At 38.7% G+C, this 11,838-nt stretch overlaps 1 protein-coding gene and 1 long non-coding RNA gene across 2 annotated transcripts; one reads left to right on the plus strand and one right to left on the minus strand.

Moving 5' to 3' along the window:
* Positions 1-222: 222 nt before the first annotated feature.
* slc35g1 (solute carrier family 35 member G1) lies at positions 223-10,789 on the minus strand. Its single transcript, XM_032574628.1, has 5 exons — positions 10,297-10,789; positions 6,210-6,384; positions 4,914-5,048; positions 4,587-4,783; positions 223-3,824 (listed from the first exon to the last, which is right to left on the minus strand). The coding sequence occupies exons 1-5, from the start codon at positions 10,628-10,630 to the stop codon at positions 3,412-3,414; spliced, it is 1,254 nt and encodes a 417-aa protein (XP_032430519.1). The 5' UTR covers positions 10,631-10,789; the 3' UTR covers positions 223-3,411.
* LOC116727286 (uncharacterized) lies at positions 10,603-11,669 on the plus strand. Its single transcript, XR_004340779.1, has 2 exons — positions 10,603-10,708; positions 10,798-11,669. It is a non-coding gene; the product is annotated as an uncharacterized LOC116727286 (long non-coding RNA).
* The last annotated feature ends 169 nt before the right edge of the window (positions 11,670-11,838 follow it).

Consider the following 11,838-nt stretch of genomic DNA (forward strand, 5'->3'; position numbering starts at 1 on the left):
TACCAGTAGTGGTTTTTAATATGGGCCGTTTGGGTTTTAAGTAAGAATCTTTCTGCTGGAAATGCATAGTATTATTCTTTAGAAGGGTAAAGTATTGTAGATTGTGTTATTATTGTTTTTGTCATTTGTTGCTTATGTAACAGATCTATCTTGTAAATGAGACAATGAGTTTTAATAGATTTTTCTGTATTAAAATATTGCAAATGAAATCCCCACACAGTGTGACTTCGGAATTTAAAAAGTTTATTATGAAAATATGATATACTAAAAGTAATCTACCACTAGGAAGAAATGTATACATCTCAAACAAATGTTGGTTTACATACAGAAATAGTAAAAGGTTTTAAAGCTGTGTATAAAATACCCTAAGTACTGCATTACTGGGTTTACAAGTCCAGTGAATTTTCTAACATTTTACTAAAACTTTTCGCTTTTCTAAAATTGTATATACCAGTTGTTGTTTAGGCAGCAATTTAAAGAGGGTCATAATTAACTAAAATGTTCCAATTTAATATTACATGTAATTATAGAAAACCACAGCAAATTAAACAACAATCAGATAACTCTTGAGTCACTCTAATACAGGGTTTTCTACTTGCATAAAGTGAGGTGCTTTGCTTGTTATAGTGACCACATGCAACACGCATCTTACATACACATTTTTTAAATTTTCCTTCTTTGAAAAGGCACATGGGAAATAAAGACTTTAATAAAGCTGAACTGTGTAAACTCTGATTTCAAAGACTTGTGATAGGATTTACTGTATAAAGAGACCAATTTAACCTGTACATATGTGCTGGACCTAACAGGTCTAACATGTACATAAAGTTTATAAAAAAAACAGCAAAAACAAATGTTGACGAAGAAATTTCAGGATATTAAATAGCAGCGAAGTATCACTAATCTCATCATCTCATTTTTACACTATTCCAGATTAAACTCTGTCAAATAAAAGATTAAAGCTGTGCTGAGACACTTATACCTATAGTACTGCATAACAAACTGTGCGTTAAGAATAAGGCTTATGGATAAGAACGGACATTTCTCCACAGATGCACAAGGCAACTTTTTACAATCCATTTAAGTAAACATATTGGCTTTTAGCGCTGCTGTTTAGATACACTTAAAAGAAAACGGTGTATCAAGTATTTTTAACCATCTAAATAGACCGATGGCAAATGAACTAACTTAAGTGTTCGAGGTCAGTCAAATGTCATGTACATTTCAGACCCTGAGTCAGTTTTAAAATGAACTGATTTTGTTATTTTTATTTTAAGTAAAGACAAAACCAAGAAAGTTTTGTTTTACTAATTAAATAATTTCCTTTTCCGCAGCATTACATCATTAGAAGCAATGATGCTTCTAATGGAGCTCTTTAAACAAAACTCCATTGAGTTGCAAAAGTTGCAAAGCTGAAGATGTAGTGCCATGTTTAGAGTGGATTATTTTATCTGAGAAGAAAAATCTAAACAAAACATCTGAGCCACTTCAGTTTTGCATAGATTATTAGATGATCTTAAAGTGCTAGCTGAGAGACCTGAGATATATGCTGATGATTAAAAATCAGTATGACCTGAAAAGTATCTCACTTAAAAAGATATTCTACAGGCAGATTACAGGGTAATTTCATCGTATTGCCACTGCTGGTAAAGATGTAAAAAAGCCTTTAAATAAATTAATGTTTTATTGTTAAATAGCAAAATCTCCCCCTGAAAATGGTAGAAAAACTAATTTTACCTCAGTTCATTTTATTACATAGGGAACAAAATCCAACCTTAAATAGATGTTTCTAAATATATATATATAATTCAAGTAGAGCAAATGTATTCCATGCTGTATGATGTTTTTCTCAGAAAGAAATTGAATACATTCATTCAAATGAAAGATTTGATACCAAGTGTAAAATGACCAACATTAATGAATGATGAATTTATTTTAAGGTATTTTAGACACCTTTAATAGAGGTGCCAACAGAACTAAAATGTTGCCGTCTTATGATTACGACTATATATTTATTTGCACAATTTCCCTACATAATGACACTTTACATACACTACAGTAATGGAAAAAATAACTGGGTATAATTAATATGTAATTATAATCTGTGCATACTTAAGAAAATATTTTAAACCCCTCAGGGAGAGCAACCCTGTTTTCAGGATATAGTTTTTAGCCAATGCTCATAAATAACCCAGTTTCAAAGGGAAAAAATTTTAATATATATATAGTATTTGATTAACTATTCAGTAGCACCTAGTGCAAATCGCTTTAAAATGAAAGTTAGTATTTTTCTAAGTAATGTGATTCAACAAAAATGGTCCCAGTCTATATTTGGAGCTTCTGTACAAGTTAGAGAAAAATACGACAGAGGGCATTTTTTTAAACGGTTTCACTCAACCAGACTTTTAGAACTTCTCAGTTCATTCAGGAAGGCTTCAAGGAAGCAGGATACAGCTTTTAAAGACTTTTCTTATTCTCATTCCCTGCCGATATTATTTTAAGCAAAATAAAAGCACACAATACTGTGCTTTTAAAGTCTACACAGGTTGACTTTTGAAATCAACATGCATAAATATATTCAAATTGCTTCTGAATTTTAATTTATCATACGCGATCCTGTTAATGTGGTCTGCATCTCTTCATGTTTGCATTCAAAGTACAAAGTAAATTTTAAAAAATACATGAAAGTTAAAAAAGGAAAACTATAAAGTAAAATAGCAAAATGTTGGTCAGAAGTTTGCATACACACAACATAAGCATGAACATCAATTTTGGACTTTTAGTTACAATTTCTGAACTTTTCCTTTTCTAAGCATAACTGTACAGTATATAAAACTACGGTAGTCATTTTCAAATGAGGTTTTGAGCCCAATTTCTGCCTGGTTCTACGGCTTGTAAGTATTGTCAATTCATTTTTGCACACCGTGACCAGGTTATTTCAGAAACTGAATGCAAGCCACCTTTATTTATTTCTGATGTTCTGATGTTTGTTGAGCATTATTGTCTCGTTGTAAAGTCCAATACTACCAAAGTTTCAACCACCTAACCCAAACTTTAAACCTCTGATAGGTAAAAAAAAACCTATAAGCTTGTAAAAAAGAACAAACCAGAAATTAAGGCCCATGGTAAGATCTTCAAACCTAAAAATAATATACCAACTGTCAAGTGTGGTGGGGGGTAACCAAATTAATCAATGTCAACAACTACATATATTGACACTTTTAATATAACCAAATGTTCCAAAAGTTCAAACATTGAACTAACATTAAGCTTCTGGAATGGTCTTCCCCCTTCCACAAAAAATAAAATAAAAATAATAATAATAATACAGACCACCCAAAAGACAAAGAAACATAGCAATTCTCATAAAGGGGAGGTGATGAGTATAAGCAAACTTCTGCATTCCTTCTCTCAGCTCTTGCAGGAGCTGTTATACCACTTCCTAAGTGCAACTCCGCTGGTGCTCAACACGACACACAGCGCCCCCCCAAGGCTCCACCAGGTCGGCGCACGATGAAAGAAAACAAACTGGAAGAAAAAGGCCAGCACCACGTCCACCGTCCTCATCAGGGACACGGGTCCGGCCTTCTCATTCTGCAGCGCCTTAGTGAGGAAGGTCTGGCCAGCGATGCCCAGAACAGCAATAAGCATCAACATCCAGCGATCTCGACCACAGAACGGGAGATTCCACTCGCCCAGGACGGATGTGGTGATAATGCACTCGAGAAGGCCGATGACGGCGTAGTACCACACGGAGAGGTAGTAATGGACGCTCTTCCCCATTTTTCGCAGAATGACAAAAGTGAAAGCAGCTGCAATTGCACCTATAAGAAAAAAGGTTTTGAGTACACGTCTGAGAGAAAATAATCCTTATGCTGTAAAATACACCAGTTTAAAATAAAGAATTAGTAATACAAGTATGTTTTGTTATGGCCTAAACAATCACAAACATATTAATGGAAAGTTGATTGGAAGGAAAAAACTACGATAGAAATGGGTGCATAAGCAACAGGTATAACTGCAGCTTGGATATGAATCAAGCGTCCATCCGCTTGTCAGTCCTACAAAAGGCAATACTTCCACTTCCAGAAAACCCCAAAAACACAGGTGCACTAACAGAACTGAGGCTCCCATTGAGGCCAACGTGAGCCCAGAAGCCTATTTTAGTTAACATAATGGGTCTTTGTCTCTACAATGCTACACTTGTGTTTTTTCGGTTTGAATGCAGGGTTTGCTCTCTAAAGGGGAAAAGAGAAGGAAAGAAACTGAAAACAGATCCCGGAACTGCTCTAGAGTTACTTGTGGTACAAAGTAACACATTTCTGTGACTCAAGAAGATAATCAACCAAGACCTGATGAGATAATTTCACTGGAACATTTGTCAAAGTGTGAATCAAATACCAAACGTCTCTTTTTATCCTATGCTGCTGCTTGTGCTGGTGGAAGAAAAAAGGGAAGAAAGTCACTATGGAGAATAGAAGTGGTAAACAGGTTGGATATTACCCTAAGTGTGACTTATGTGACCATAAGTGTGAGCAAAAATCCACCAGATATAAATGAGTCAACCAAAGTATTAATTTCATCACCTCCGAAGGCAGCCAAAGTTCCCTTGACATGCTTAGTGTAGTTGCCTTCGATGCCGCTGAGATGCTCGCCGAAGAGGAACGGCGGGCGAGCGATGAGGATGACTCCGGTGAGGGTGAACACAGTGAACACACAATCCCAGATTGTACATCTCTCTTTGAGGAATAACCAAGCCAGGAGCGAGGTAAAGACTGGATTGCTGATGGAATTAGTTGCAAGTATTTCATGGATAAATAAGAAACACAACAGCAGAACTTTGATTTTTAAGTGAAACTTTATATATACTTTTTTTATTTATTTAATGCAGTTAGGATTTTAACAGCACTCACCTGAACATGATGACAGTGGCGTCTGCCAGCGGCATCTGCTGAACTGCATAGTAGAGAAGGATCATTGCATTGGAGCCGAGGAAACCCCGAAGCACCAAATAAATACGTTTATCTCGGGGACCAAGGAAACCTGTCCTGAAGGAGGAGATAGACCAGGATGATGGATGAATGCATGACTGAAAGAATGGCTGAGTAGATTTAGTGATACAAGAAGTAGAAAAAACACCTGGAAAAGATGGATGGATTCAAGCATGGTGGCTGGAGAAAGTGATAACACTAGGAATGGCAGAATTGACAGAGATGCATGGATGTTCAGCTGATGAGATGGAAGATGATTATGAATGAAAAACCAATGTAGGGAATGAAAGGATGGACTGATTAAAAAATATATGAGGGAAAAGGGAATAGTACTTGCAGACTTCAGATTTAAGTTGTTTTGTTTAATTTAAAAAAGTAGTTTAAATTTATGCCATCTGTCGTTTTTTTTAATCACTTTCCTATGACGGAGATTCACTGCCTGGCAGAAGTATTTATACCACATACACGTTTATACATTTTGTCACATTAAAACAACAAACTTTATAGTATTTCACCGGGATTTGATGTGATAAACCAACAGAAAAAAGAGCACAACTGCAAAATACATGGAAGATTATACATGGTCTCCACAATATTGTACAGTTAAAAATTTAAAATGTATGCTGTGCATTGTAAGTCAGCTTCACTGGATCAACACTTAGTGCTGCAATTCCAACTCTAAGTCTTTTGTGGTATGCAGTATAATTTGAGACCAATAACGAGTGAGAAAAAATACAAAGAAAAACCAAGCTTCTCTGCCGTCTCCCTGTGGTCCTACAGCCATCTGGAGAAATGAACTGCTACCAGTCAGAAACAACCAATCAGAGCCAGGAGGAAGCTCTTAGCACTGCCAATCAAGCTCATGTACGTGCTGCTCAATGTGCTAATGGCAGAGAAACAATTTACCACTATAGAAAAGCTAACTAGCCTGAACATTCTAAACAGGTTCCAGTGAGGGGAACAAAATGTGGTTCCAATCTATGAACAAATTATGAAGTAAGAATAATTTTTCAAGGCATTGTAATTTGCTAAACAAATGTAGGCCTTGTTTTAAAAACTAAATCAACAATGGCTTTTAAAGGTGATCATTCTTAAGCTTTTAAAAACTTAGATTTCCCCACATTACTTCCCATTAACAATGTAATGATATTTGTCTCACAATGTTTTTCTGAGGCTATTTTTCTAAAAACACGGAGTAAAAGTTGATCTTCTGCTTACTTGTGGTAGATGAGTAACGGTATGACAAAGAGCATCTGGAAGAAGCACCGAATGGCGCTGATCTCAATGGCGTGGACTCCCTCAATGGTTTTCACCAGCAGGGCGATGATGGAGAAGAAAACTGTAGCCAGGAAAGCATAGAACAGACCCAGGCCAGGACATTTCTTTGGTTGCTCTGGGTGTAGGGAAAAGAAAAGAAACCATTGCAAAAACAAATTAGTCAAATATGAATACAAAGAGCGGAAATATAAATAATTAGCCAAAGAGGATGCAAAGAGTTAAAAAAAAATTACATATTGTATTCACAATATAACATCTAACCAAGGCAGAGGAGCTCTGTCTGTTTTTCTGAACTCTTTGGGGCACCATAGATCCACCAAACAAACACTGTGGTGGAATGTTTGTACAAGCTGTCTGGAGAGCAACAAACTGATATGTTTGCAGAGATTAGATTTCAGTCTGGGAATATACAGACATCTTTCTTTGCTCTAGCCATTTTACTTAGGTGTGCTTGCTTTTCTAACTCTGTATGCTGGACATTTCCAATGTTTAAAACTCTGCTTTGAAAAAAAACGTGACATGGAGAAAATTACAAAAGAATGCCATGCTGTGCAAAATCTGCAAAACTGTGGTTTTGGTGTCGTCTTGCAACTCCTTATTTGAAAGGGGAAACAAAAAACACATCCTCTTATTGTCTTCTTAGATGTGCAAATATGGGTTTATAAACTGGAGAAAGGTTTTTATTGCTTGAAAGGTTTATTTCAAATAAACTGAAAATGTTTTTTTATGTTGTAACGCTTGGGGACAAAAAAAAAAATTTAGGCACATGTAGAGATTTTATCTCATTTCTGTTCAAAAATGATCTAATTTTATTCTTAAGCTGTTAAAACTAGAGCGATTTTTTAAAGTAAATGTTTCTTGCAGTGTAGCAAACCTATCTCTGTCATTATCTATCTATTATATTGTGAACAGTGGGTTGTGAGACAGTCCCAATGGTTTTTTTCCACATCACACAACTTCTACAGTTTTTCATCATCACTCTTTACAATTATTTTTCCAACCTAAAAAATATGTATACCTGCGCTTCAATATACCACAGATTCTCTTTGTAATATTTCCAATATTCTTACACAGGTTTTGGAGCTTATCCATTTTTACAGTACTAATTTTTTATGTATAATTTTTTTTTTTTAATTGGTGAGATTTATGGTATAAAAACTTAATTTTGATTACACCATGCTGACTTTAAACACTCAGCAAGACCAGCACTCTAAACTTAGTGCAACGTTTGCTACCTAAGGGATAGAACAAATAGAGTACAGTATCACTCTAAAGAACTTAGTCACTCCAATAAAATCAAGGAAACACAAATGGGGAAAACCCTTTCATAGCTCTAATAAATGGGCTCTTTCTTATAGAAGCTGAATAAACAAAACACAGTCAGTTTGGCACTGTTGCTTAAGTATGATGTCTTCATCAACATTCGTAATGTGTTTTTTTACAAGAGTAATAAAAGTTGTAGGATGGGTATACAGAGGTAATCTTGTTTCTGTAAAAGTGCACAGTCATTTATGGAAGCCCATTTCTGCCAATATAATTACAAACATATAACACAATGATTATTTAGCTAGCTCCTGATTTTAAAATAGTACCACATAATTGAAGACGGAACACATAATATAGTTACAGTTCATTTATGCTGCACTGTCACTTTTTAAATACATAAATTAAATAAAAAATAAATAAATTATTAAAAAATACACTTATTAATGTAATGATACAAGTACCATAATTTCACAATTATGACTTATAACGTTGACTTAGTATCTCATATTTACAAAACAGCAATAACATAAATACTATGACAATATCTCTTTTTCATGAAATAGTAAAGTCAAAATTATGAGAAAATTAACTCAGTATTGAGTTAGTTCTAATAATTATAAGATAGCATTCTTGATACTATCTCATATAGCGAAATCAAACCTCCAATCTCTGGGGACGAGGTCGCCGAGGTGGTTAAAAAGCTCCTCGGTGGCAGGGCCCCGGGGGTGGATGAGATCCGCCCGGAGTTTCTTAAGGCTCTGGATGTTGTAGGGTTGTGTTGGTTGACGCGACTCTGCAATGTCGCATGGACATCGGGGGCAGTTCCCCTGGATTGGCAGACTGGGGTGGTGGTCCCCCTGTTCAAAAAGGGGGACCGGAGGGTGTGCTCCAATTATAGAGGGGTCACACTCTTAAGCCTCCCTGGCAAGGTCTATTCAGGGGTCCTGGAGAGGAGGGTCCGTCGGATAGTCGAACCTCGGATTCAGGAAGAGCAGTGTGGTTTTCGTCCTGGTCGTGGAACGCTGGACCAGCTCTACACCCTCGGCAGGGTCCTGGAGGGTGCATGGGAGTTCGCCCAACCAGTCTACATGTGTTTTGTGGACCTGGAGAAGGGGTTCGACCGTGTCCCTCGGGGAGCCCTGTGGGGGGTTCTCCGGGAGTATGGGGTACCGGGCCCTTTGATACGGGCTGTCAGGTCCCTGTATGACCGGTGTCAGAGTCTGGTCCGCATTGCCGGCAGTAAGTCGGGCTCGTTTCCGGTGAGAGTTGGACTCCGCCAGGGCTGCCCTTTGTCACCGATTCTGTTCATCACTTTCATGGACAGAATTTCTAGGCGCAGCCAAGGTGTTGAGGGGATCCGATTTGGTGGCCTTAGGATCTCATCTCTGCTTTTTGCAGACGATGTGGTCCTTTTGGCTTCATCAGATCGTGATCTGCAGCTCTCGCTGGAGCGGTTCGCAGCCGAGTGTGACGCGGCCGGGATGAGGATCAGTGCCTCCAAATCCGAGGCCATGGTCTTGAGCCGGAAAAGGGTAGAGTGCCTTCTCCGGGTCAGGGGGGGTGTCCTGCCCCAAGTGGAGGAGTTTAAGTATCTTGGGATCTTGTTCACGAATGGGGGAAGAAGGGAGCGGGAGATCGACAGGCGGATTGGCGCAGCGTCTGCTGTCAAGCGGGCGCTGTACCGGTCCGTCGTGGTGAAGAGAGAGCTGAGCCAAAAAGCGAAGCTCTCGATTTACCGGTCGATCTACGTTCCCACCCTCATCTATGGTCATGAGCTTTGGGTCATGACCGAAAGAACGAGATCGCGGATACAAGCGGCCGAAATGGGTTTTCTCCGTAGGGTGGCTGGGCTCTCCCTTAGAGATAGGGTGAGAAGCTCAGTCATCCGGGAGGGACTCAGAGTAGAGCCGCTGCTCCTTCACATCGAGAGGAGCCAGTTGAGGTGGCTCGGGCATCTGGTCAGGATGCCTCCTAGACGCCTCCCTGGTGAGGTGTTCCGGGCACGTCCCACCGGGAGGAGGCCCCGGGGAAGACCCAGGACACGCTGGAGGGACTATGTCTCTCGGCTGGCCTGGGAACGCCTCGGGATTCCCCCGGAGGAGCTAGAAGAAGTGGCTGGGGAGAGGGAAGTCTGGGCCTCCCTTCTGAAGCTGCTACCCCCGCGACCCGACCTCGGATAAGCGGAAGAAGATGGATGGATGGATGGATGGATGGAAATCAAACCTATGAGCTAACTCTGTGATAGGATAGCTAGCTCATAGCTACGATATATCTCATAACTATGACATAGCTATGTTCAGTTATACTATGTTGTGATTGTGACTGCAAGTCGATTCAAATCTTGTTTTTCCGTTTTGCTTTATATTGTTGTTTTTACAGTGGCAGTAATGGGCTTCCATACATCCAGCCTATTTAGGAATGATGTAAAATTAAGGCTTACAGCAGCTCGGTTGCTAAGCGAGGGACCTTTCTGCCTGCTAGGCTGCTGTAAGCCTTCTTAATTTTACATCATTCCTTTTTTGGGGACAAAAAAAAAATCTTTTAGGCACATGTAGAGATTTTATCTCAGCAATAATGCTCCTATTCATTGCTAATAGAATGTGACACTGTCAGCACTAACAAATGACGCAACCCGGTTGTATAACGTAAAACTACGAAGGAAGTCGTTGATTGGTGGTTTTTCTTTTCAACTCTGCCTCTTCTTTTCGTCATAAACTTATCACAGCAACAGCGAAGTTTAGGACTTTAGGAGTTAACTTACCCTCAGGTGGTTTTCCTTCTTCGGAAGATGCGGTCTCCTTGCCTCTCGTGCAAAACGCCGGTAGCACACACAACAGCGACTCCTTCTCGCCGCCTTCCAGCACATTTTCGCTTCCTCTCGCCCGGTGCTTCTCTTCAACATCTTCATCCTTAAGATAGTTAATTCGTAGATGGACTGTTTCATCTGTCTGCTCGTCATCGCCATGCTCGTCTTCTTCTTGGCGGTTGTAGAACTGGCTCTGGTTGTCATGGCTAACAACTTTGTGAAACGCCACAGTCACGTCGTCCTCCCCGGTTAAAGCCCGTTCCCGGGTACAGTTATTGCACTCGCCCATGGTGGTGGTGGTGGTTGTAGGATGTGACGGCCGAGCGGCAGCATGCCTCAGTGACAGCGCTGTCCGACGTCTCTGCGTGTATGTCCTGAGAGACTGGGAAGGCAAGGTTAATCACTAACCTTGGTGTCACTATACAAGCTCTCATGCGGTGTTTGCTTTACCCACAGGGGGGCGGAAGTGAACCCGAGACCGCCCTGCTGGGAACCTGGAACATTACCTAACTCTTCACGCCCGTTTTCACTGGTTGTCATGGAGATGTGAGACCGCTACATCTCAATACTCATACATTTTAGGACACAAAAATTCATCTGGAGCATATTTATGTAAGATTCATGAATTTAACAGGCACCACATCCAAATATGCAAATCAGTTTTTGACCTAAATTCTAGTTCTACTTATTCTTTTTTTAAATAAAACGTTTAAACAATGTAGCTGAAACTAGCTTTATGTATCAATCTATATCAAAATCACTGGGTTGTCAATACCGAAAAAAATATATTATTTATATGCCCATCTCGAAAAGCTTAAAATGTTATTTTCTATCATGCAATTCAGCTGTTTTTTTATTTCACGTGTCCCTAAAAACAGAAATGTACTTTAAAATTACATGACATTCAAGATGTACAATTTCCATATTAAAAAGAAAGCTGACTACCAGTTAGAAAATCAGATATCAAAATTAGATAGAAGATATGCATGGATCCTTATATTATCTTGTAATTCATACATTTTTTGTTTGTAAGTTTATAATGTAAAATTTAGACTTTTATAGGACCAGTATGATTTAAGTTGAATTAATTAGAATGTAAATATATCTGATTGAATTAATTAGTCAGCAACATACTCAATTTACTAAGTAAGCTATATCAAATACAATTTTGTCAATTTTTGTTGGTGATTCAGGCTCTGGGATGTGAGCCATTTGGTTTTGCATTTAAGTAAACAATAATCATCATAGTTGTTTTTGATGACAGGTTTAACCAAACTAATTGAAATCTGTATTTCTCAAGCCAGATCTCATTAAAAACTCTGCAGGAGCTTGCAGTGGAAGATGTTTTGATTTCTAATCCCTACACACAGCACACTGAGCCAATTTTATGGTAGTAATTACAGCCTAATTCTTTAGCCGCATCCGCAACATACAGAAGGAATGGTTGCTCTCAGAGCATTTATCAAAACCAAATACAACATTTAAAAGAATCGATGG

The sequence above is a fragment of the Xiphophorus hellerii genome, chromosome 10 (assembly GCF_003331165.1).
Source record: "Xiphophorus hellerii strain 12219 chromosome 10, Xiphophorus_hellerii-4.1, whole genome shotgun sequence".
NCBI lineage: Eukaryota > Metazoa > Chordata > Actinopteri > Cyprinodontiformes > Poeciliidae > Xiphophorus > Xiphophorus hellerii.